This window comes from Trichechus manatus, unplaced genomic scaffold (genome assembly GCF_000243295.1).
Source record: "Trichechus manatus latirostris isolate Lorelei unplaced genomic scaffold, TriManLat1.0 scaffold00049, whole genome shotgun sequence".
In the NCBI taxonomy this organism is placed as follows: Eukaryota; Metazoa; Chordata; class Mammalia; order Sirenia; family Trichechidae; genus Trichechus; species Trichechus manatus.
Window position 1 is genome coordinate 2,459,934 of NW_004443985.1, and position 27,338 is coordinate 2,487,271.

The following is a 27,338-nucleotide window of genomic DNA, read 5'->3' on the forward strand; positions in this document are numbered from 1 at the left end:
GTGATGATGATGATGATGGTGATGAAGATGGAATGAGAAGGTACTTCAGGAGAGTGGAGGAGTGAATGGGTCAGGGATGATGATGATGGTGATGAAGAAGCACACGAGCTTGATGATAATTATTATGTGATATAAGCTTTGGACAAAATAAATTTACATCAGTGGCCAATCTTTAACTGGTCAACCAGTTAAGGTAAGATGCGATGAAACACAGTAGGATTGAAATAAACAGCTGTTATATTTGGTCCCTCAGCATTCTGATAGCTTTCCTGACTTAGGGGAATCCCAAGGCAGGTGGGAGGGGCACATCAGCAGGAAGGGAGAAGACCTTCCCTCTCTCCTCCTGGTTACTAGGATGTGGGCATCTAAGTGTGGTCATGTGACCTAAGGGTGGTCACGTGGCCAAGGTGTGGCGAGCGGATTCGCCCACCCAGACCTATGAATTTTGAGGGTTGCACGCAGGCCGTGGGGCCATCTGAGATCACCTGAGCAGGCTGCGGAGGGGTTGAGAGCCCGGCTGAGCCTCATCTCCCTCGTTTCCTGCCTGCTAATTCTCCAGCCTTCCTGTCTATGCTACACACCAGCCCATATCCTTCCAAGAAATTCCTTTTCTGCTTAAACTAACCAGAATATGTTTTAGTTGTGTGCAACCATTAACTCAGACAGCACGGGATGAAAAGGAAGAGAACTATCCAAAATCTCAACAGGCTGCAATACTTTGAAATCTGGGTATTTTGAGAAGAAATCGTCACTACCTATCCATGAAGAACAGACCTTGCTTTCCTGGATGTCTGGCATGTCAACAAGAATAACACAGGCAATGAGAATTCTGATGGCCTTGCTCTGGAAGCAAGAGCCCCGAGGATCTGAATGAGACGTGAAAAATTAACTTAGAGAAGAGTTTCAAATTCCTGAATGGCCTCCAATAAATTAAGACCCTGACCTCAAGCGATTGTGCTGATTATTTATTATTGTTGGCCATATTAATTTTAAACAATTGATGGGTTATTTCTGTCCTCGTGTTTGCTTGCCTAAGATTAAATGAGTACTCCTCAGGCCTTAAGGAGTTAGGAGAGAGCTAACCTAGCTTTAACTTGAGAAGGAACTGTATTAGTCTTTACAACTATCCCAGTTGCCTCAGAGAAGAATATGGTACCATGGGGCTGGGGGAGAGGGAGGTCCTCATTCAAGTTTTGTTTCTGCGTGATCGGCTTCCTTTCCTCATGTGTAAATGGCGAAGGAACAGGCCAGTGACATGTTAGCCTCCGCCAGCCCTCAAAGCTTGGGCCTGTGTCACTTAATCACGCAGCATGGCCATCCCTGGGGTATCAAAGTCAAGTGGTTTAAGCATGCTTCCACGATTATGATAAATCAAAGTGCCAAGCTTCAGTCCAGAGCAGACGGCAAACTAGGACTTTTAGAAAGATGCCTCAAAGCTGTTATTGATTGGATTGTATCCCCCCAAAAGTTACATTAAAATCCTAATCCCTGTACCTGTAAATATGACCCTGTTGGAAACAGGAGTTTTCTGTTGTTATGTTAATAAGGCCACACAGGAGTAGGGTGGGTCCTAAACCTGATCCCTTCTGGGTGGTGTCTTATAAAAAGAGAAAACAGACACAACATGGAGACACTTAGGTGACCGACAGTCCACGTGAGGAACTGGGAACTGTCAAAAAAAAAAAAACAAAAACAAACAAACCCATTGCCGTTAGGTCAATTTCAACCCACAGCAACCCTACAGGACAGGTAGAACTGCCCCACAGGTTTTCTAAGGAGCAGCTGGTAGGTTCGAACTGCCAGCCTTTCGGTTAGCAGCCAAGCTCTTAATCACTGCGCCCCCAAGACTCCTAGAGCCGAGGAATCCCCGGGGTTATGACAAGGAAGGACTTTCCCCTACAGCTGGTGCTCAGGATTTGGACTTCTGGCCTCCTGAACTGTGAGAAAATAAATTTCTGTTCTTTAAAGCCACGCCCTTTGTGGTATCTGGATACAGCAGCCCTAGGGAACTAGGACAGTCATTTTCACTTTCTCCACAGCTAAAAACCTAGGATCAGGACAGTGTATCTGCGAGCCCAAAGCTATTCTCAGACACGAGATGGAAATGGCAGCTGCCAGCATGGGGCTAGAGACTCTCAAAGACGTTATCCTTCTGATACCTCACAGCACCACAGGAGGTTCCTGATGTTACTTCCGGTGTTCAGAGATGAGGAACTTGAGATGCAGAGAGATGTCAAGCAGCTGTTCTGGGATTAGAACCCAGAGCCTCTATGCCTCCAGAATCCACTCCTCTCTTCCATAACCCACGTTCTATAGCTCCTTACCAGTCATGTACCCAGCAGGCCCTTTTTGATCTCCCTGCCTGGGCGAAATAAATTCCCTCTCATGAGCTCCCACTGCCCCAAGCTCCATCAGTCCCTCACGTACTCACCAGGGCTGTGATTATACATTTGTTTGTGTGGCTGTTTCATTAAGGACTGTCTCTCCCCAACTAGCATCTAAGCACCAGGGCAGACAGACTGTGTCTGATTTTGCTCCCCGGTGGACCCCCAGCGACAAAACTTGCCCAGCACACAGTAGATTCTCAACAAACCCCTGCTGAATGAACGAATGAACATCCATGACATCCACACAACAGATCATCAGCTCAACCTTCGTATCTGACAGATGAAGAGGCTGAGCCCCAGAGAGGGCAGCTGATTTGATCGAGGTCACACAGCCACGTAGGGGCAGAGCTGGAGCCACCGTCAAATCTTCCTTGGCGTAAAGGCCACCTGATCTACAGCTCTTACATGAACTCCATCTCAGTCAGGGATCAGGGAGGGCTTTGGCAAGGAATGGCTATCAACGACATCTGAAAACAACAAGACTCCAAAAGGCCAGTCTGACAGTTCAGCTGAAAGATGAAAACAACCAGGCACAGGGACTTTGTGCTAAACGTTTCATGGGCGCGTGCTTGTGTATCGAGAAATAAGGTTTCTAATCTTTGAGAAATTTTAGTCCCTGAGACAATTTCCCATTAATTCCAATTTGCTTATATGGTCTTTTAGATGGATGTTTGTTTATTCGTTCATTCATTCACTCAACAAGGGTTTACTGGCCACCTCCTACGGGCCAGGAACAGTTCTGTCAATGGGGGTTCAACGGTGACCAAAACTAGTTGGTACATGGATCCCTCTGCCGTGCTTTTATATGAAAAACATCATTAATAGTTAATGTGAGATACAGACTGTACTGTTTCCATGAAGTTTATGTTATGGCACATATCTGGAGCCTCGGCGGCACGACGGTGAAGAGCTATGGCTGCTAACAAAAGGTCGGCGGTTCAAGTCCACCAGCCATGCTTTGGAAACCCTATGGGGCAGTTCTACGCTGTCCTCCAGGGTCACTGTGAGTCGGAATCGACTCAGTGGCAACGGACTTTGTTTTGTTTTGTTTTCGGTATAGCACGTACCTAGTCTGCTGGAAAGATACTGCTCATTCGTTATTAAAAAGCCTATCCTAATGCACCTGACAGCAGCTGTTTTGGAACACATTATTTTATTTATATTTAAATTTAGCACCAGGTCATTTACTACTTCAAGACGGAGGGATTACTGCTGACGTCTTGGTAGCTCTGTGGTGCCTGAGCTCTGGAGAACTTACTCTATGACCTCATTTGTCACCATACATCATTACCAGCAACACCATTGTAAATGCAACACCCTCCCATATCAACCACCATATGCTGACTTGCTAATACCTCTAAAGCAAATTCTTCCTCTCCTCCCATCTTGGAAACAGTTTTTCACAGAGTTTTTTGTGAAGATGACGAAACAGAGACACTAAAGCAGCAACATAATGCTCAATTACCGATTTTCTACTGGCTCAGTTCAGATTTCGCTGAAGTCTTAAATATATAAACTGTGACCCTATTTTAAAAAAAATTGTGGCTATAATCTAACTGCTATAAATACAAAAATTTTATTTGTTTTGCTATTAGCATGAATGTAGGCAGAGTAAAGGATGCGAACACCGACATAAACATAAAAAAAAAAAAACCCAACCCATTGCCATGGAGTCGATTCCGACTCACAGTGACTCTATAGGACTGAACAGAACTGCCACATAGAGTTTTCAAGAAGCACCTGGCGTATTCAAACTGTCACCCGTTTGGTTAGCAGCCATAGCACTTAACCACTACACCAGCAGTGTTTCTGACATTAGTCAAGCGTATTCTAGTCAACTGTATTCGCATTAAAAACTTATCGTTGTATCACTCTTATAATTACTAATACTATACTTGCTAACCACAACTATATCTGATAATGACAACTAAGATAATAGTATAGCGAAGCCAAACCCATCCATTCTTACTGCTGGCCTGCCTTCTTCCATCCGCCCATCTCCCCATTCTTCCTTCCTTCTGTGATTTATCCATCCATCCATTGCTTTTAAAAAATACCTTCTCAACTTAGGCCCCAAGGATATAGGTATGATTAGAACATGGTCCCAGCTCTTGAAGAGGTCATAGTCTAGTGGAGGAGACGGACATGCAAGACACAGGTTGATGTCAACACTGTGTTAAGTGCTGAGCCACAGAGATGAGGAAACGCTATGAGCACATCAAGGAGGGAGGAATTGATTCTGGGGGGCAGTGGGCGTAGCAGAGAGGCATAGGGGTGCTAGGCAAGGTGTTACTAAGGAGAGGAACCATGAATAGTACATTTAGTGGAATGACTGTCTCATCAACAAAAATGTTTCTTAGATTGACTGTGCACATACACATATTCCCATGCACACACACGCACACACACACACATATACAGGCAGTCCCTATTTTTCCTATTCTTGGAAATCATAGCAAAAAAAGACATGTGAAGCCGACTGTACTCTTCCACAGGAGCAAGGTGATGACTGGGGGCTGCCTTCCTGAGCATGGATTCAGCATCCAACAAATCACAGATCTCTTCAAAAATATGTCATACAAGCAAGGTTACAAATTATACACACAAACTGTCACTTAACATCATAAATGATGTTTCTCATTCTTAAAAATGGGCAGACCGAATAAAATCAGACACGGACTTTGACAGCTGGAAGGGGCTTCTGGGTCAGCGTTTGCAGAGAAAGGTCAGAGAGGTAAATGACTTTCCCAAGCCCAGTAAGCAGATAGGGCCAGCAGTCCTTCTAACTCCTAGCCCAGTGCCCCTTTCCCGGTTTCCATTGCTCCCCTGCTCCTAACGCACGTAAAAATGCAGCCAAATAGCATAAAATTTACATACAACTTACTCAACTCTAATGAGATTAGAAATGAAATTGTGTTTACTCTCTTAGCATGTAGCATATTTCGGAGGAGTCCTCTTATAAAGCTGTATGAGGAAGTTTTATTAGACGCTTAGTTTTCCCCTAGACATCTTGTCCTGAATTGTGGAGTGTTCAGGATGATTCCGGCTGCCTTCCAGCCACTCTAACAGGAAGTCTCCACCTTGGCACTTGGTTCACAGCTATCAGAGCTTTTCAACTTTCAGTGCCCAATGAAATCGTAAAACCACAATTGCTTATTTGGTGTCTTCCTATGAGAGACATGAACACATACACCAAATGAACTGATTATAAGGTGAAGAATTAAGGGATGGGTATTAATTAAGCAGAGCCCTATGGCAGAGTGGTTAAGAGCTTGGCTGCTCACCGAAAGGTCAGCAGTTCGAATCCACCAGCCGCTCCTTGGAAACCCTATGAGGTGGTTCTACTCTGTCCTATAGGGTCGCTATGAGTCGGAATTGACTCCATGGCAATGGTTTTTTTTTTAATTATTTAAGCCACATGGGATGAGTGGGGCTGCCCGCCATCTCCTAGATGCAATGCTGGTAAATGAACCACCCAGAGAACGGACCACAAAGTTGATGAGACCAGTCGCGCCAAAGCAATGGTTGCAGAACAAGGCGCAAGAGAAACTGGGAAGAAAGCAATCACTGCAGACAGAAGTTGTCCTAAGAAGCTCCCGGAGGGAGGGAGGAACGAAGCCATGTCTTAAAGAACAAGTGGCAAATGAGTGGGTAGAGAGACAGGAAGCACATTCCAGGCAGAGGGAAAAAGGAACACGAACCAAGGAATGAAGGTGGGTCGGAAATAACATAGGAAGGTGCAGGAGGAGGACGTCCTTAGCAGTAAGATCGGTGGGAAGCAAGCAGAATTTGTAGGGTGGGTCCAGATTCCCATGGATCTTAAATGTCAGGGTAAGGACCTGGGGTTTGAACCTCTAGGCCAGGGAACTTAACCATGTCATCTGTAGTCACCAACGCAAGGTGTGCTGAGTCGCTTGTTAATAACAAGGTACCAGAGTGAAGATATTACAAAATGTAGTAGGCTATGGGTGGCTCTGTCCTGGGGTCTTAGCGTAGCCTGCACAGATCGCGATTCCATCTGCCAGGACCTCCATATCTTTGCTAGGGGGCTTTTCTCCGGCTGGAGTCTACTCTGCAGGTCAGCAAAAACAAAAACAACAAACGAAAAACCAAACCCACTGCGGCTGAGTTGATTCCAACTCATAGTGACCGTCTAGGACAGAGAAGAACTGCCCCGGAGGGTTCCCAAGGAGCGGCTGGTGGATTCAAACTGCTGACCTTTCGGTGAGCAGCCGAGTGCTTAACCACTGCGCCACCAAGGCTCCAAAGCACCTATGAACTAAGACCCTGACAGCCAGTGACTAACGGGAACTGGTGTACAATGACCCCAGCTCCCTCGCCTAGTGGGTGGGACGGCTCTAAAGTACATGTCCTAGACCTACCCAATAGTCCCATACGGCTACTGAGCACTTGAAATGGCGCTAGTCTGAATTAAGTATAAAATAGATGCCATACTGCAAAGACAATATAATATGGTTGATTTGTGATTATTTTTCAACGGTACATACTTGCTCATACTATTAATATTATTTGTGAAGTAGAGTTCTAAGGAAAATAAAATAAATTTGGGTCAAAATAACTTCCCTGATTTTGGAGTTTCTAGCTATTGTGGCTTCATCAGCTGGGCTATCTGAAAAAGAACGCGGCATCAGGATTGGAGGAAGACTCATTAACAACTGCAATATGCAGATGACACAACCCTGCTTGTAGACAATGAAGCTGACTTAAAGCGTTTACTGAGGGTCAAAGCCTTCAATCCGGATTACACCTGAACGTGGGGAAAACGGAAATCCTCACAACTGTATCGATAAAAAAACATCATGATAAAGAGCAAAGAACTTGAAGTTGTCAAGGATTTCATTCTGCTTGGATCAACAATGAATACCCATGGAAGCAGCAGTCAAGAAATCGAACAACGTTATTACATTGGGCAAATCTGCTGCAAAAGAGCTCTTAAAACTGTTAAAAAGCAAAGATGTAACCTTGATTACTGAGGTGAGCCTTACCCAAGCCATGGTCTTTTCAGCTGCCTCATACACATGTGAAAGGCTGCAAAATGAAAAAAGACAGAAGGAGAATGATGCCTTTGAATTGTGGTGTTGGCAAAGAATATTGAATATACCACGGACTGCCAGAAGAACAAATTAGTATTAGAATAAATAAAAATGGAGGGCTCCTTAGAAGCAAAGATGGCGAGACTTCGTCTTGCTTACTTTGGACACATCATCAACAAAGACCAATCGCTAGAAAAGGCATCATATTTGGTAAAGTGGAGGGCCAGCAAAAACAAGGGGAACCCTCCCTGAAACAGATGGACACAACAATCACAACACGGACTAAAACACACCAACAATTGTGAGGATGTCGTAGGCCTGGGCAATGTTTCGTTCTGTTATAAAGTCGTCATGAGCTGAAGCTGACCCAACGTAACTAACCACAAAACTGTCATGGCAAACACTTAGGGAGTTTTTCTGACTAGCTAAGAACACACACGCCCACCCCATACACAAATCACTCCTATTAAAAAAGAAAAGAAAAATCAAGAAATATCCAAAAAGGATATTGTAGCGAAAAGGTACACTTACATTTAAGAAGTCAAATAGAATCTGATTTCATATTTTAATATACTCTAAAATAGGAAAACTGTTTTTTCTGCCCAACTGCTAGTCTTGTCCTGTGGTTATCCCATAGCGGGCCCCACGTATGCAGGCCCTGGGCGGCCTCCTATGGGTGACAGCCTCAGTCCTGAGCCACCTGCTGTAACCCAGTGGATGTTCCTCACCCTGACTTGCTCAGGATGCTCTCATTTCACACCCTACAACCAGCTTGCCTTTGTTCGAAGCTTAATGCCACGCTTGGGACCAGCCTGCGTCTCTGCGTGCCCACCCTGCCCCACCTCCACCACCGCTAAGGTTCCCCTCCTGCCTCTGGTTTCCTATCCCAGCAGGCTGCCCGACCTCAGCGCAGTCTCCGGGCTGGTACCATTTACACGATTTGTCCCAGGCCCCCACCAGTGCCTGGACACTTGTCCACTTTCAAATATACTTTAAAAATATCCAAATAGCAACTGCCTTTGTGAATTTCTGCTTTTGTTTTAAATCCATAATTTTAAGTAGCTTTAACATTTACATTTTTTATATCCTTGAATAACTGCATAAACCAATAATAAACCCAAAACCCATTGCCGCCAAGTTGATTCCCACTCATAGCGACCCTATAGGACAGAGTAGAACTGCCTCATAGGATTTCCAAGGAGCAGCTGGTAGATTCAAATTGCCAACCTTTTGGTTAGCAGCTGAGTGCTTAACTACTGTGCCACCAGGCCTCCAAACCAATAATACTATCATTAAAGAAAATACACTATATGTATGCACGTTTTAACTTTCTCCAACAGCGGGTTACTCTGCCATATACTCCGAGATGTGTCTGACATCTCACTGTGCTTTATAAACACCTTCTGACTGATCCCAGCTAGAGATCACTGGGCACCTCTGCAAAGCACCTCAGTTAATGTTTACATAGGTCAGGGAAATGATTCCTGGGGCTGAACTTCTGGTTTGAAAACCACTTACGGGAAGCCAGAAATCCCTCTCCCTCCCTCATACGTACCCACCTGGGCCAGATTTATGCTCAACAGGAGAGAAAAGAGAAAAATACTTACTAAGGCCCTCCCAGCCCAAAGGGCGCTTCCCCAGCAGCGTTTAGATAATTAAGGCACACACTTGTTTTTACTTCTAAAACGTCACATGGCTGTGTCCCCACCGGCTTTACTAGCGTAAACTGGGTCCTAGCTCTGGTTCATTTCATAATCCACGGAGCATCCCCTTTCGGAGGAGGCAAACACAGCAAGGCCCTGTGAGCAGCACGGCTGCCTCTGCTCGCCCATCTGTCTGACTGTGAAAAGAACCGTGGTTCCCAGCTAACAGAGAATTCAAATCCTCATCAGCCTTTACTTGAGGGGTGGTTTCCAGAATCCCTAAATCTTAGGACATCTGGAACAAATCAGGTTCACTCGCTGTAACAACTGGATTAAGCACAAAGAGCACTTTGGGGGGTGGGGCAATTCCCAAGATGTGGGGACTGCTCGCAGGTCTGACGTCACGTGACAGGGACAGTGTGGGGTGACGTATGACCAGCAGCACACGGTGCCCCCCTAAGCCGCACGTATCAGCAGGGTCGTGCGGTCCTGGATAGATAACTCTGCTGTGGCCACAATCTTCCCCGCCCCTGGGTCAAGAACAAAACGGAGGATTTAAATGGTCACCGACAAACACGTGCTGAAACTATAAGCCTTTTTGGAGTTTGAACCTTTCTCCTCTGAGGGGAGGCAGACACGGGCGAAAGGGGAAAGCAGCTGTTCCTACCTGGGTTCTCCGGATCTCTGTGATCCTCAGAGGCAGAAACAAGAATCTACAACCCTCATGAATATACCCATTTGTCCCCAATGTGCCTGCCCATGTCAACCACGATGCCAAGTTTTTCCACTTTGGGCCCAAAGTACTAGTTTTCTTGAGCTTATCAAAGCTCTGACAGACAGTTACCTGTTTCTTTAATAAGCAAAGAACAAGGAATGAAGGTTTACTTCACGTTGTTGTGGTTACGGGCTGTCGAGCAAGCTCCGACTCACAGCAACTTGATGTATAACAGAATGAATCGTTGCCCAGTCCTGCACCATCTTTGTGATCACTGGTATGTCTGAGCCCACTGTTGCAGCTATTTTGTCAATCCATCATCCATCTGTCAGTTTGTCATACTGCTGTGGCTATCATGATGCTGGAAGCTATGTCACCGGTATTTTAAATATGGGAAGGGCCACTCATGATGCACAGGTTTCAGCAGAGCTTCCGGACTAAGACTAGGAAGAAAGGTCTGGCGATCTACTTCCGAAAATCAGCCAATGAGAAAACTTTTTGAATCATAACAGTTTACTTCACAGCCAGTGTGTAAACAGACTTTGGGAGCCACAGAATCAAGGCAATACTTCCTCTGATGGCGTCTTAAGTTTGGTCCTATGTTTAAAAAAAGCCTAGCTTGAAAACAGCCGTATAATGCAGCACCAGCTCTGGGTAGTACCATAAAAATCTTTCGTCAACTCCAGTAAGCAGAGCAAAACATTTTGCTTCTCCAAAACGAATCTATTCTCCAAAACGAAGTTAGGGGAAACTTCTAAAACAGGGCTTCTCACCCTGCGTTTGTATTATGCATCCCCTTGGCAACCAGGTGAAGAGAACGGATCCCTCCTCAAAATAATGTTTTTGGATGCACAAAATGAAAACTAGGATTGCAAAGAAATCCCCCACCGAAAAAAAAAAAAAAAAGCTGTTGCAATTGAATTGATTCTCACTCACAGCGACCCTGTAGGACAGAGCAGAACCGCCTCAAATGGTTTCCAAGGAGCGGCTGGTGGATTCCAACTGCTGACCTTTTGGTGAGCAGCCAAGTTCTCAACCACTGCGCCACCAGGACTCCAGCAAAGAAACCAATTATACTAAATACGGTGATAAGAGGACTGAACAGGTCTGTGGTTTAGTGATACGTGTACTTTTTTATAATGTATTAAATAATAAGACCGAGCGGTGGACTAATAACCACTATAATTTTGAAGTCCGGATAAATATAAACAATGTTTTGAAATATCTGCCACAACTGTAACTTGATATGAAAATATCTATGATTTCTACCCGTGACAAAGTCACACACAGGTCCTGCTAATACTACCGTGTTTTGTCCCCTACATTCATAATGGAATAAAATGCTCAATTTCACTCTGACATTAGTGAAAATAGAGATATGATTGTTCTCCAATACAAGTTCACTAAAAAAAAAAAAAAAAAAAAAAAAAACCAAACCTGTTGCTGTCGAGTTGATTCTGACTCATAGCGACCCTACGGGATAGAGTAGAACTGCCCCACAGGGTTTCCAGGGAGCAGATGGTGGATATGAACCGCCGACCTTTTGGTTAGCAGCCAAGTTGCTAACCACTGTGCCATCAGGGCTCCATCCAAGTTCACAGTCTTTGTGAATTCAACGCATGGATCACCAAGGGGACTATGGACCCTAGTACCCCTGTCCTATGGAGGGTGGGTGATGGGACTGATTTAATGAGGGGAAAGAGAGGTGGTGTGTGGGAGGGATGGGTGGCATGCTTCAGCCTCTGACACGGAGCAAAAGTAAGAAGGGCATTTCTGAAAGGCATATAAGAAGACAGTAACTGCTGTTCATTTCATTTCCCTCCACGTACCACCCTAAACGAACAACAAGTCACCTTTACATCTGAAGAATCTGGGGAGAGTAGGGAGGGGTGAATAAATGAGAATTTCTCCTTCTTGGTGTAGGAGGTCAAATTGTTCTTCCATATCAGAAAAAAAGTAAAAAAAAAAAAAATTAGTCTTTCATTGTTTTTCTTGAAGAAACACAACTTTTGAGTAAAATGGTATTTTGCCCCTGTTCAAGCCTCTTTATCGCAGAAAACTTTCTCAGTAAAGAGCCCAGCGCTCCTGGTGAGCAGGGTTGACTGTTCCAGCTGAATATCCTGTGTCCTCTTATGCAATGGGGGCAGGAGCTGTGTCCAGTTCCCCACTAGTAAGGACACTTTGCAGGAGTGTCTGGGTGGTGCAAATAGTTAACACATTCAGCTGCTAACTGAAAGGTTGGAAGTGCGTGTCCACGCAGAGGTAGCTCGAAAGAAAGGCCTGGCAATCTACTTCCAAAAAATCAGCCATTGAAAACCCTATGGAGCACAGTGCTACTGACATGCATGGGGTTGCCATGAGTTGGAGTCAACTCAATGGCAACTAGAAAAAAAGAAGAGGGCATTTTGCAGTGAAAGCTGTCACACGGGCACCCACCTCCAGTTACCCCTTGCGTTTGGGTAGCTGCAGGGCAATTAATTACTTCTGTGTGTGGTCTTTCTAGCCACAGTCTTGTAACTCCCACCCAGATGATTGTGTGATAGGGTAACTGTGGCCTACCAAGGGGATTGGTCAGTTTTGCCTTAAAAGAGAGCCAATTCCAGAGCAGAGAGGTGAGCCCCCCTGCCCCCCACTAAGGAAGGAGAGACCCGCAGGAGACGGCGCAGTGGGCTTCCTGGCCCAGAGAGGGAAAGCTGAGTGCCTTTGGGCAGACACTGAGGGCCAGGGAGAGGCGTGCCTGCGGGCGCAGCTGGGAAGAGGCTGTCCTGATGGAAGAGCTGTATCCTGAGCGTTCTTGAGCACGAATTGTAACTGTTACTTCCCCCGCCGCCTCACAGGAATCAGCCTTGGGCTGTTGATCTTGATTCTCCTTCCCCTTACAAAACAAAGTCCCAGGGGAGAAATGCCCAGAAATAATCGCCAAAAGACACACAATCCTGCTCACCAACCTCAAGAGGCCGCCTACACATCGCTCCACAGGCACGGGTTTTTAAAATCTCAACAAAACCTCAAATTCCAAGAGGGCACATAAAAAGTCCAGCAACAACTGTGCATTCTCCCCCCACTAAGATCTGATAAAACACACTGGATTTGATTTCCATTTGAAATGCAGAGTCCAAAAAACAAAGCAGCCTGCCGGACCAGGGGATGTAAGGACAAACAATGAACGCATGAGCGCTAAGCCCTGCAGCCTCTCAGGTCAGGCTCCCTGGAGGCAGAGTCTGTGACAGGGATTCTGTCCCCAGGAGAAGGAGAGCGGGAGGGCACCGATGGGGCAAGGGGGAAACTGAGCACGGCTGTGGTCTTGGGTGAAGTCTCGCCTGCGCCTGACAGGGGCTCTGGAGCATCAACTGCACCACTGTGAGTTCCTTACTTGTGGCAGGGAGGCCAGCCTTTTGTACCCCAAGTCAGTCAGCTATAGGCCGAGGGCTGCCCCCAGGTGGGTGGAACCTCCCAGGCAAATTGACTCCCACCAGGTGAGGGCAATTCTCGGAGCAGCTGGGGATGCGTCCACCTGCACAGTTAAGAGAGCCTGGGCGTGGCCCCAACATCCTCCGCCGCACCCAGCCTCGTCATTTTTGGAGCAGGATCACCTGGAGTGGAGCCAGGGCCAAAGGCTCATAAAATCTAGGAGCTTCCTGAACAGTACTTTCTTAACTGCAGCGTGATGAACTGAGATTTATGGGAGTTCATTCTGTACCCAAGTCTGTCTTCTCGGCCACAGTCTTTGGGGTTTCATCTGTGGAGAGCCAGCATGGCAGCCTTGTGAAGTTTTATCAGCCGCCTTGGAACAGACCAGGAGCCCTGGTGGTGCAGAGGTTAAACGCTGCGGCTGCTAACCAAGAGGTCGGTAGTTCGAATCCACCAGCTGCTCCTTGGAAACCCTGTGGGGCAGTTCTACCCTGTCCTACAGGGTTGGAATCGACCCCACAACAATGGGTTTTTTTTTGGTTTTCAGAACAAACTTCGGAGAAATGCTAACGAGAGCGTGTGTGCAAAGCAACAACAGACATGGGGAGTGGTGGTGGGTAGATTTACTTCAGAAAACAGAACAGCTGTGCACCTCAGAGTTTGGCTTTCCTCCTAGTAGCTAAGCACAGGATGGATAAGTCCAGTATTCACGGCAAGAGATCAACACAGTCAAACAGAACAAACCGCGAAAATCTCAGCAAAGAAACGTGCAAGGCTCGCTGTCTGCTCTGGAGTTGAGAGAAGGTGGGATCTAGCTGCCACATGCTCTTGATTGGTCCTTCCCTGAGGCCAAATATCTAGTTGGAAAGACAATAACAGCATCATCATTATGCCCCTGAAGGAAGGATCTGTACACATAAAATCTCCAATGGCTGGCTATATTTGGAAGCAAAGGAAAAGACTACCAAATAAAATTTTATTAGGCACACCCGTGAGGTAGACTTCCCAGGGAGGGTGACAGTAAGTGAGTTCCCAGCCTCTTTTGAGGTCATACTTCCTGCCTCAGTCCTGCCTTCAAGGATCCTCACTGGAAAATCTCTGTCAGTCTCTCTGCTCAGCAGGAGAGGTCTGGCTGATTCCTGAAATACTCTGTGAGTTGGGATAGATTTCTGCTGCTCTATATGTTGCTGAAGAAGAACTGATGCCTTTGAATTACAGTGTTAGTGAAGAATATTGACTATCCCATGGATTTCCAGAAGAATGAACAATCTGTCTTGGAAGAAGTACAGCCAGAACGCTCCTTGGAAGCAAGGATGGCGAGACTTCGTCTCACATAATTTGGACATGTTACCAGGAGGGACCAGTCCCTGGAGAAGGACATCATGCTTGGTAAAGTAGAGGGTCAGTGAAAAAGAGGAAGACCCTCAAGGAGATGGATTGACACAGTGGCTGCAACAATGGACTCAAACATAGCAATGACTGTGAGGACAGCATAGGACTGGGCAGTGTTTCGTTCTGTTGTACACATGTTGTTTTTATCAGCTGTCCAGTTGGCCCCAGGCTCGCGGCGACCCTGTGCACAATGGAGCGGACTGCTGTGATCCATAGGGCTTTCACTGGCTGGTTTTCAAAAGTAGATCACCAGGCCTTTCTACCTAGTGTCTTAGTCTGAAACCTGTTCAGAATCATAGCAACACGCAAGCCTGCACTGACGGACGGTTGGTGGCTGCACATGAGGTGCGCTGGCCGGGAACGGAGGGCAAGAATTCCACCGCTGGAACACCGCTGCCCTCTGCACAGTGGGGTCCGAAAAGTCAAGTGGGCTCCCCTCGATATTTTGAATCTGCCCGACAAAGGAAACTGGTCAGTTCCTCAGGTGGGGGCCCATCAGTCCCAGCCTCACATTGTGGGGTTGGTAGACCCTTAAAAAAACAAAACCACACCCATTGCCGTCGAGTCAATTCCGACTCATAGCGACCCTGCAGGACAGAGTAGAACTGCCCTGTAGAGTTTCCAAGGAGCACCTGGTGGATTTGAACTGCTGACCTTTTGGCGAACAGCCATAGCACTTAATCACAGCGCCACCAGGGTTTCCGGTAGACCCTTTAGGAAACTACATATCAGATCTTCCCTGCAGTAGGAGGGAATTTCCAAAAGCCATTTCCACCTGGTTAGCCCTGGTGGCGCAGTGGTTAAAGAGCCTGGCTGCTCACCAAAGGGTCAGCTGTTCAAATCCACCACTGGATCCTTGGAAACCTTATGGAGCAGTTCTTCTCTGCCCTAAAGGGTCACTATGAGTCAGAACTGACTCGATAGCAACAGGTTAGGTTTTTTTTTTGGTTTAGCTGCGACTCACAGTGGAAGTAGGGTTCCTTCCTGGTTCGAACCCCTGCTGAGAATTTGCATTTCTAACAAGTTCCCAGGAGATACTAATGCTGCTGGTTAGGGAGCAATTCTGAGAGCCACTAGTAGAGCGGTGGTTCTCAAAACGTATTATACATAAGCATCACCTAGGGCTCTTGCTGAACTGTAGATTCTGACTCAGTATATCTGGGTGGACATGCAAGTTCTTGGCAGGGGTTCAAACCGGAATGAACTGGTTCCAAGCCCTGAGAGGAAGAGAGAGATAGGCCAGGTTCCACAAGCTGCCACCAGCTGTTTAAAGGCAGAGGTCCCGGGTCTAACTGCTGGAACCTTGGACTTGGACCCCAGGGCCTCCCCACCACGTGTTTTCCCATCTCTGCTGTTTTGACCTCTGAGAAGTGAGTCAAATCCTCGCCTATCAGCTTCCTCATCTGCAGCAGAAATCCTGTGGCTTCAAGGACACACATATAACCACCAACCACAAAGAGCATGTGTTCTGGGCTCATTTCTATGCTGCCTGAGTTCTCTGTAAGGCGATCAATGGGGCATCACAGAGTCACCGTCTGTGCTCATCCCCGGGCTGGGCTAGAGAGACAAAGAGTTCCGGCCCACCTCCCAGGATGGTGCGAAGGTCAGGGGTCTTATTCTCTCTCTGCCTGGGACTTGCTGTGGACACATCTCTCACCGCCTTTGGGACCGTCCTCAGGAAAATGAGAACAAGGCTCCGCGCATACTTGGTTCATGGGTTTGCTCTGAAACCAAATGCGCTTCGGTATATGAACGATAGGTTGTTCTGCTTGGAATGAAGGGAAAGAAAGAAGATGCGGGTAAATGGAAAAGCACGGGATCTCGGGGTTGCTTCAAACCAAGAGGGAAATAAAGGTACCGTAGTAATGGAGAACGTTTGGTATCTGGCACGACGTGGAATGAAAACATTCCCAGGAAGTTAATGGGAAGACGTCTTGTTAAAAGGTGATTTAACACTCCTGCTGGAAACTACAGAATAAATTCACTAATGGAGATCCTCTGAGAAAGTGGGAGTGGCAGACATTGTCCATGCTCCCAGCACACCCTCAGACTGTTCCGAACGTTCTCATGGACTTCCAGGGGCTGGTGTCTGCATCTTTGCATCTAAGGGCCCTTTCTCAGAACCAGAGAAGGCTGCTGTCTGTCACAGGCTAGAAGTGCAGGGAATTAATTGTCCCCCAGGAGCTCTGGTGGCACAGCAGTCAAGCGCTTGGCTGCTAACCGAAAGGCTGGCAGTTCAAACCCATCCAGCAGCTCCAAGAAAGGCCTGGCGATCTGCTTCCATAAAGATTACAGCAAAGAAAATCCTATGGGGAAGTTCTACTCTGTCACATGCGGTCTCTTTGAGTCGAAATTGACTCAACGGCACCCAATAACAACATCCAACCACCCACACCAGAGTAGTTCTTAACCAAAGCATCTCAAGAGTTGGCATATAAAAATCCCAGATTCTTCACCTCTCAGATGCAGTAATTTGAGATGTGTGTTTTCCACCATTTTCTGGAGTTTCCATGCTTATTAAACTCCAGTCATCCACTGTAGTAGCTGGCATGGCAGACTTCTTGAATTGATAGCCCCAAATAATAGCCTCTCTGTAATCACACTCTTTGCCATGTGACTTTGCAGCTCCTCCCATTAGGAAGTAGAGTCTGTTTCCCTGTCCCTTGAATCTGACTGGCCTTGGGACTTTGCTTTGGCCAACAGAAAGTGGCGAAAGTGACATTATACCTGTTCTGAAACTAGGTCTTATGAGGCGTGTGCCTGTTCTATTTTTTGGACTCCTGCCACACTAAAAGAATAAGCCTGGGCTCATCTACTAGAGGATGAGAAACCATCTGAAGGCAAGCAGAGGCACTCCAGCTAACAGCCAGCCAACCACCAGAAACACAGGCACCCAGCCAACCTGAAGCTGGCTGCAGATGCCTGAGGGAGCCCAACTGAGACCAGAAGACCTGCACAGCTCAACCCAGCCTAAACAGCCAACCTGCAGAATCAGGCAGTAAACAGTCATCGTTCTAGAGCATAGGGTTTTGGGTGATTTGTTACACAGCAGTAACTAACTGATACACTGGTGTTATAGTACACCTTCATGGGTGGGCTTCCCTGTATACTTCCTCACTCCCCTGTCTTTGTTTCCTGCATGTCTCAAACAAATTATTTACACTCCAATTCTTGTCTCAGGGTCTGCTTCTGGGGGAACTCAAAATCAGACAGTGTGCAATACTTCCTCTCCTGTGCTTTCAGGGAAGTGCTTCATATTCCATTACAGTGATCTTATTGAATTATAATTTGTTTTCATTTGTATTTCCCCTTCTAGACTGAAAGCATCATGATGTAGAAGCTTGTCCCTTTTTGTTTTCACCAGGCCAGGTACATCCATAGCTATTGCTGTTGTTAGCTGCCATTGAGTTGACTCAGACCTTATGTATAACAGAACAAAACGTAGCCCAGTCCTGCGCTATCTTCATGATTATTGATATGTTTGAGTCCATTGTTGTGGCTATTGTTGCCAGTCCATCTCATTGAGGGCTTCCCTCGTGTTTGCTGACCCTCTACTTTGTCAAACATGATGTCCTTCTCTAGTGATTGATGTTTCCTGATGATGTATCCAAAGTAAGCCAAAGTCTCAGCATCCTCATTTCTAAGGAACATTCTTGTTGTATTTCTTTCTTCTCAGACTGTTTTGTTCATTCTTCTGGAAGTCCACAGTATATTCAATATTCTTCACAATTCTACACCACAATTTCAGTGTATTAATTCTTCTGTCTTCCTCTTTCATTGTCCAGCTTTCGCATGTATATGAGGCAACTGAAAAGACCATGGCTTGGGTTAAGTGCACCTGAGTCATCGAAGTGACACTTTTGCTTTTTGAAACTTTAAAGAGGTCGTTTGTAACAGATCTCCCAATGTAATACATCATTTGATTTCTTGACTGCTGCTTCCATTGACACTGATTGCTGATCTAAGTAGACTGAAATTGCTGACAACTTCCATTTTCTTCTCGATTTATCATGATGCTGTTGATCAGTCCAACATCCATAGCAAGTGCTCCATTAATATTTGTTAAATAAATGGATATACTAACACTGTATGACATCTTGTCAGGCGAGCGAAAACAGGAAACTCTGAAAGGCTATTTCACCCTTGATACCTCCTCCAGTGTGCGAAGTGGCTCTGCTTGCCTTTGTTGTTGTTGTTAGGTGGGGTGGAGTCAGCTCTGGCTCATAGCGACCCTACGTACAACAACAGAACGAAACACTGCCCGGTCCTGCGCCATCCTCACGATCGTTGTTATGCTTGAGCCCACTGTTGCATCCACTGTGTGAATCCATCTCATTGAAGGTCTTCCTCTTTTTCACTGACCCTCTACTTTACCAAGCGTGATGTCCTTCTCCAGGGACTGATCCCTCCTGACAACATATCCAAAGTATGTAAGATGTAGTCTTGCCATCCTTGCTTCTAAGGAGCATTCTGGCTGTAGTTCTTCCAAGACAGATTTGTTTGTTATTTGGCAGTCCATGATATATTCAATATTCTTCGCCAATACCATAATTCAAAGGCATCAATTCTTCTTCAGTCTTCCTTATTTATTGCCCAGCTTTCGCATGCATATGAGGCGACTGAAAACACCATGGCTTGGGTCAGGCACACCTAAGTCTTCAGGTGACATCTTTGCTTTTTAATACTTTAAAGAAGTCTTTTGCAGCAGCTTTGCCCAATGCAATGCGTCTTTTGATTTCTTGATTCCATGGGTGTTGACTGTAGATCCAAGTAAAATGAAATCCTTGACAACTTCAATCTTTTCTGCTTGCCTTACATTGTGATAACGTTTGCAGGTACCTAAATCCCACCTACCTCCCACCCCCCACCTAGGTAACTCCCACAGAAAGACCACCCACCCGTCCATTAATCTTTGTGTATACCTGAAATGTGGGGAGAGACACCTGCTGACTCCTGTTGGGAACGCCACGTCAGAGCCAGGGCAAATAATTATATTGAGAGAGGAGAGTGAAGATAAGCACCCACTGGGGCATTTGTCTTCTCTCCCCCAGAATATAACACTGAAAAAGCTCTTCCTTCTCCAGAGATTCCAGAAACAGCAACTACAAAAGCCCAGCTGCTCCCAATCAACAAACTTCTTTTGCATTTTTTTTCCAGAGCTGGGCAGACAGTGAAGAAAAAAAAAAAAATCAATCACATGACTTATGTTCTGGCAAGGGCAAACGTTTTCCACGTGGCTGAGCAGTCCCACTCACCTTCCCTCTAATCCAATAATAATGATAATAATAGTAATAATCATAGCAGTGATCATGTTACATTTGAGGAAATGGCTGAAATGGCAGCCACAGGCTCACAGTCAAATCTGAGGCCCGCCAAGGACAGAAAATCCAACCTATGTGGGTAAGGAATGCACTGACTCAGCACAGGGACCGCCATGCCCCCAGCAGGACAGGTGTCGAACATCTCCAGAGGGAACTGCATGGAACAGGGCAGCACATGATGGATGGTGAGTGGGGATGGATGGCAGCCATCTTTGATAATGGATTTTTCACCCATCTACCTTCTCTCTGAATTGGGGCTTTTCACATAGGGGAGGACTTTTTTCCTCCAAGGCCCTCAGTCTTAATACTTCAGGTTCAGATCCATCTGATATCAGAACGTGACAGCAACTGAGGCCAGTGTAGAGAAAGAGAGCAGGATGTAGGACCAGACATTCCTGGCTTTAATCCTACCGCCACCACTATGAGCCCTTGAATAAGTTAATTGAGCCTCTGTGTCCTCTCACTAAAAGAGCGTGATAATATTTACTTCTCTGTCGTTGAGAGAATTAAATGAAATAACAGCTCTCATCTATTGAGTGCTTACTATATTGCCAAGCACTTTTAGAAGCCAATAGATAGATGGATGGAGGGATGGAGAGAGGGAGGGATGGGTGGATGGGTAGATAGATGGATGGATGGAGGGAGGGAGGGAGGGTACGTGGTTCACAATCTGGTTACTTTCTGTCTCCGTCTCCCGTCTCATCTTTCACCGAGTTCTCCTGGCCACCCCCTTCACTCCAGACACCTGATCTCCACACTTTCATGCCTCTGTTCACTTTCCCTCTGCCCAGAACGTCTGGTCGTCGTCATCCCTCTTAGTACCTTCTCCTGGAACCTGCTCTGAAGCCCTGTGGTGGCCCACCCACCTCTCTTCCAGAACTCACCAGGTGGCACCACCATCGTCCAGTCTCTTGCCCTTCTCCCACCCCAGCTGTGCACACCTGGAGAGCAGAGGCCACACACTGGTCACTTCTGCAGCCTGGTGCCCAGTACTTGCCTGGCTTGAACAGTGAAGGCATGTGTGTCCCATTCCAGACAACAATGAATCAAGAGAGTTAAATGGTAACCAAAGCAGCTCACCTCTGGTTCAAGCTACTAAGTCTTGGTCAACCAAAGTCAGACGCTGGTTTCCATCAGCAGTTGACTGACGGCTCCTGTCTCTCTTTGAGTCTGTCTCTGCAGACTGAACACTCAAAGGTCTGGAGAAATTCAATGTAACTGAAAGCCTGGTTTTGAATCTCTGCTCATCTAATCATCAATTAACATTTCTCTGATGGCCCCTTTGGGGACAGCCATGAGCCCAAGAGTATAATGAAGGGTTGCTTAGTGAAGGAGCCAGACAGAAGGCTATTTTGAGAGACCAGGGGGCCTCCTGGGACATAACTCATCCTAAGAAGAAGCTCAGAGCTTAGTCCAAGGACATTGCTTCTAAGACTCAGGAAACTTCCTCACTCAGTCCCCAGGTCTCATGTCCAAGTTCTAGGAAGACAGAATTGCAAGAAAGGCTGAAATAGCCCTGAAAACTTTAAAGCATCAAATGAGAGACGAAGTCACCCTGCTTTTTAAGTGGTGTGGCAGATTGCATTATCGGTCTCAGTTCCTCGCCTCTCCCTGGATTCATGCCTTTACCATGTAACTTTGAAGTACCTCCTACCAAGGGGGTCAAGAGTATTTTCCTGATCCTGGACTTTGAGTTTGGCCACATGACTTGCTGTGGCCAACAGGATAAGGCTGAAGTGACAGTGCACCGATCTGAGGTTAGGCCTTAAGAGCCTTGCATGTTTCCACATGTCTTTTTGCATCTCTGCCATGCCATGAGAAGAATATGCCCAGACTACCCACTGGTGCCAGGAAGACAATGAAAGGCAATGGAGTAGACCTGAAGTGAATCACTCGAGCCTCGCCTAGAGCAACATGTCCTCTGCTGAACCCCAGATGCCTGAGCAAGTCAGCCAAGAGCCAACAAAATCCAGCTTGGATCAGCCAGCCCTCAACTGAGCCGCAGATCCATGGGAATAAGTGACTGCTATTTTAAGCCACTGAGTTTTGGGGTGGTTTGTTACACAGCATTTTTGTGGCAATAGCTAGCTGATATCTATGGGGCTCACCATACTCACTGCCCTGGCCCCCACGCTAGCTCTAGCATTATTGATTACTGGCCGCACAGAGCAGAAGTGGTTCTACCAGCACTCTTGGAAGTCCAGTTTGGGGAAGTGGAGGCAGCTTTAGACACATCGGCCATGAGCCTCAAATTTTATGTCTTAATATATGAAAAGCACAATTCAGTTGAGATGGATTTGACGCCACTGATGGGTAACGAGAACGTCAGGTCTTTCCTTACTTAATATTTAACCTTGGATCAAACGCTCATTTTCCCACGTCAAGTTTTCTGTGATCCCAAATAAATTTCCAACATTTACAGTTGGCCCCAAGATAAAACAAACCCATATTTTTTGCTTCATGTTACTTTGTGCCTAAAACACTTTTTGGAAGATCTATTTGAAATTCAGATTAATGGGATGATAATTTATAAACCTTTTTTGTAACGTTTCTCCAATAATCTCCGAAGGTCTTCCTCACTAACGGTAAACAATTCTACCATCCAGTCCATGAGTTTTAAGTAATGTTCTAAGCTTGGCGAAGCCCGTGCTACTGTAATCTCCCACGCTAGTTCTGAGTAACAGTAATGCTAATGAATACTTCAGTGGTTTGCAGGAGCATTGGCATATATGTGTTTGACAGGGGGTTATATCCCCTCCCCAATAAATTCAAACAACAACAACAAAAAAGACTCTTAGAATCATTTTCCTTTGAAGAATAAAAATTATTTACCATCGTAAGTACAAGCGCCCTCCTGTAGTCACGGGTGGGATATTTCTTCACTCCACCCAAACTAACACTCATAGTTCACCCACGGAAGGCACACTATGGCGTTTTAGAGACGCACTGGCAGAATACGATGACTGTTTTTGAGAAACGGTAATAAATCTTATAGGTAGGCTTTCTGGCCCCAAGGCCAAAAAAATCTTTCAGAAGGGATTGTTTCAAAAGGAAACCGTTCTCTGAAATGTGGTTAAATGATCCAGGACCAGAACCTTCATCCTAAAAGAAACCTAAAATAAAAGGCTGGCAAAGAGGAAACAGAAGGCCTCTGTACCGTTCACCTTTAGCCTTGGGGGATTCACGTATTGCGGGAGGAAACCCTGAAACAACAAAGAGACTGTTCACTTGACCACGACGGCCTGCCCTTCTTCCTCACCCCCGTCCTGCCACAGAAACATTACTTTTTGTTAAAGCAGATGGCACTGCTGACTGTGGAAAAAAATCGAAGAAACCTTTATATAATAATAGGTTGAACCATATGAAATTGCCCCCACACAGTCAAATGTCAGCAATTTCATATGGCTCAACTCAACACAATGAGCAAAGCTAAAATACTCTCTCCTCAAGCTGTCACAGAAATTAGAAATATAGAATTAAATTATGAGGTATGTGGAACTTCAAACAAAACAAAACCATCACCCAAAATGATAGTTATTGCTAAAATTATTTTACAATACACATTTTTTAAACCTCCAAAAATCAAACCAAACCCACTGCTGTCGAATCTATTTCGACTCATAGCGACCCTACAGGACAGAGTAGAACTGCCCTATGGCGTTTCCAAGGAGCGGCTGGTGGATTTGAGCTGCTGACCTCTTGGTTGGCAGCTGAGCTCTACCCACTAACTCCACACTCTTCACTGAGGAAATCCGCACATCCGGTTTTGGGCCTGGAGTCAAGAAAAACGAACTTCTCGGAACAGTGCTGTGAAAGAACCACTGACGTACCTGGAGAGCAGCAGTTTCCCCCGAAGCTGCAGGTCCGCGGCACAGTCCTCGGAACGGCAATTCCTTTCAAAAACGGTCTGTGAGAGACACAACAGGAAGGTTGGAGCAGGACTCTCCAATAGCACATGCGTAAATAACAGCCACTTTACCTTCCTGCACATCAGGGAATTCTCCCGTGCCCTTTAAGCCCTCCACACCACCTAAAAGAAGCCAACTCCCCGCCATGTGATGGGTCCTGAGGCCCCAAGGAAACCCAAACCAATGGTGGTCTTGCTTTCATGAGTTCATTTAAGGAGCCCTGCTGGCACAACAGTTAAGTGCTTGGCTGCTAACCAAAAGGTTGGCAGTTCGAACCCACTCAGCAGCTCAGAACTCTCCCAGTGGCTCCATGGGAGAAAGACCTGGCGATCTTTCGCCAGGTAAAGATCACAGCCTAGAAAGCCCTATGGGACAGTTCCACTCTGTCACATGGGGTTGCTATGAGTCAGAATCGACTCGATGGCACCTAATAATAACATTCTTTATTTTGGCTCATTCCTTAGCCCACTGAAGTGCTGGTTCAAGTAGTTTTTTCAAGAAGTGTACATGGTAGGCATCCTCTCAGTCTTTGCTCGTCTGAGAATGTCCTCTGGATGTTCTCAGATGTGACTGAGCCATAATCCAGCTGAGTCAAGAGTTCTTAGACTATAGTCTGGTCATTTTCCTCTATTTGCTCTCTTGGGGAAAGGGGGGAAATCTATATTTAAGATGGATTCCATCTTAAGAACAGGATCATATTCTAATTTTTAGTTCCAGAAGGAAAAGCCTAAGGCAATTAGGCTGAGGGGGTTCTTCCCCATGTCCAGCTAGGACAGCTGGCATTTAATAGGGGTACAGTGTCCTTTCTCAAACCAAGACTGGGCCTCAGCAGCCAAAGCCCCACTCAGTGCTGGGGCCTGATGCTCCATGTGCCAAAACCCAATGTATTTTCAGAGGGCTACGGGATATGCCAGAGCTTGGGCATATCTGTGGAGGACAGCCTGGGAATAAGCAGCAGCATCTGGGGAAGGATTCTAGCTTTCGTTTCTCTGTGGTACACAGAAGGCTTCAGTCCTCTCAGTCTGGTCTCAGCCTCTTCAACATTTCTGATCTGTGGACGGCAGGCTTCTCTCTACGTTCCAGACTGACAAGGGATTCTGCTATTTTCAGACAGCTTTGATCATTTCAGTGGGTCTTGGAGACAAGAGCCTTTTGCCATTTTTTAAATCGTTATGTATTCACTATTAAACTTCTTTATGGTCAGTTGCTCATGTCTGCCGTTTTTTTTCTCCCCACAGAATATAGTTCCAGGTGATCTGTTCTCCTCCCACAGAACAATTCTAGGAGGTTTCTCAGAGCGCCAGTGTGGACTCCAGAAACTTGTTGGCCAACAAACAGTCTAGACCCAACCAGACAGAGTAATTTTGCCTATGGAAATTCATACTCCTGTGCCATGTTTCCGAAAGAATAAAGTGTCCCGGCCAACATTCCCTTCCTTGATTGCGGGGGAAAAGCTCATGGAAGTCTTGAGCAAGAAGAGGAAATCCACATGTTCTTTTGGACACCACTGGGGGCAAGGACAGAGCCCAACTTCCAGGACATTTCAACACAAGACGTCTGTGCTTTCATTTGCCATCTCAACCAAGGAGAAAACAGGAGGAAGTGGGTGGAAGGACGGCATGGATGGCTCAGGAGAAATGAAGGAAGGCACTATGAGAAGGTAACTAACACCAGAGGGGATTTACCACAAAGTCAATGAAACTTAAGTGAGGGCCCTTCACTGACATGGCCCCTATCCACTTATTATACCTAACTTGCATTGATAATTATATATATATATTCATGAAAAGAGCTCCCCTCTCAAATTATATAAAGTTCTGGCCCCACAAAGCCCAGCTGTGTGCCTGGGTTATAGTTTCTCCCTCACATGTGGCACAGCCTTTCATGTTTCACAGGCAACAGATGGCCAGTGGACCTTGGAGATGGTATGAAGGGTGGGGTGGGGACAGGTGAACACTGAAGAAAAGGATGTGACCAAAATCCATCATGTGACATACAGGATGGAAGGCGCCGACCCTGCCTCCTCCTATCTCATGCTAGCCATGCCTCCGACGGGCCTCGTAACTTCCCACCTCAGCGCATCCCCACAAGCCCCCACGCCCAGCTTCACCAAGCTCATGTTCTCTCATCCCTCAATGAGCAGATAAAAACATCAAGTCCTTGGCAAGCACAGGCCCTGCTGTGAACTCGTAAAGTTCCATTTACTTTCCCATTCTACTGCTCATTTCAATTGTCGTGAGTTAACGTTACTGCATGTTTAATGTCTGTCTCCCCTGCTAAATTTACGCTCCATAAGGGGGGACTGTAGAGGACCTCTGTGCTGCCTTCAGAGCCTGGCACGTAGTAGCTGCTCGGTCAACACCGAAAGACCACACAGTTCTCCGAGCGATGATGGTTCTCTGCCACGGAGATGCGCAGCCCGATGGTGGAGGCCCCGTCTTAGGGCCCATGCTAGTACACTGCCCATTAAAGCCAAAACTGTATCAACCCCTCCCCGCAAGCAAAGCTCCTGTCCCTCTGCTGCAAGCAAGCACGAAGCGTCCTGCGAGGAACCGGCTGCTTTGTAGAAGCTCATTTTCTTTGCTCTGATTTTCCCGTGTACCCTTCTATTGCCTGTCCCTGGCACTGGCTTATCTAGCTATTAAGTTCTCTAGTCCTGCTGAAATTCTATCCAGCAAAGGCAAGTACTGAGTCTGATGGGTGTGTGTGTGTGTGTATACATACACACATATATGTGTACATGCACATACATACATACTCACGTACACACACACCACTGCGTGAGAGCTTACACTGCCCAGCTAAAATTAAGCACAAACCATAGTGAGGAGATAAAGCACTAGCTTAGAAATGAGAAAATAAAAAGTCCAACCCTAGCTTAACTGGGTTACATTAAGAAAACCGACCTTTCCTCTCTCCAAGACTCAGTTTCCTCATTTGTAAAATGAAACTGAAAATATCCATGACTGTATTGGGAAGCTGAACAATGTTCCTCCAGAATGCATGTCTACCCAGAACCTCAAAATCTGACCTTATTTGGAAACAGGGTCTTAGTTATCTAGTGCTGCTATCACACAAATACCACAAGTGGATGGCTTTAACAAAGAGAAATTTATTCTCTCACAGTCTCAGAGGCTAGAAGTCCAAATTCAGGCTGCCAGCTCAAGGGTAAGGTCCTTGTCATCAATCTTCCGCGGTCAAAGAGTTTCTCAGGCGCAGGGACCCCAGGTCCAAAGGACATGCTATTCTCCTGGCTCATTTCTTGGTGGTTTGAGGTCTCCCTGTCTCTCTGCTCGTTTCTCTTTTATATCTCAAAAGAGATTGACTTAAGACAGTCTAATCTTGTAGATTGAGTCCTGCCTCTAATCTTGCCTCATTAACATCATAGACGAATCTGAACCCAGTTTAGAAGCTTAGTCATCTAGTGCTGCTATAACATAAATTCCACAAGTGGATGGTATTAATGAAGAGAAGTTTATTTCCTCACAAAGTAGGCTAAAAGTCCAA

General features: G+C 46.2%; 1 protein-coding gene across 1 annotated transcript in view; it reads right to left on the reverse strand.

Moving 5' to 3' along the window:
• LOC101342329 (integrin alpha-9) overlaps window positions 1-27,338 on the reverse strand; it is a 234,667-nt gene that overhangs the window by 8,879 nt on the left and 198,450 nt on the right. Inside the window, exon 18 of the mRNA XM_023732203.1 lies at window positions 23,754-23,830. Within this exon, the coding sequence (XP_023587971.1) occupies window positions 23,754-23,830 (77 nt within the window). The remainder of the gene's footprint in view (window positions 1-23,753; window positions 23,831-27,338) is intronic.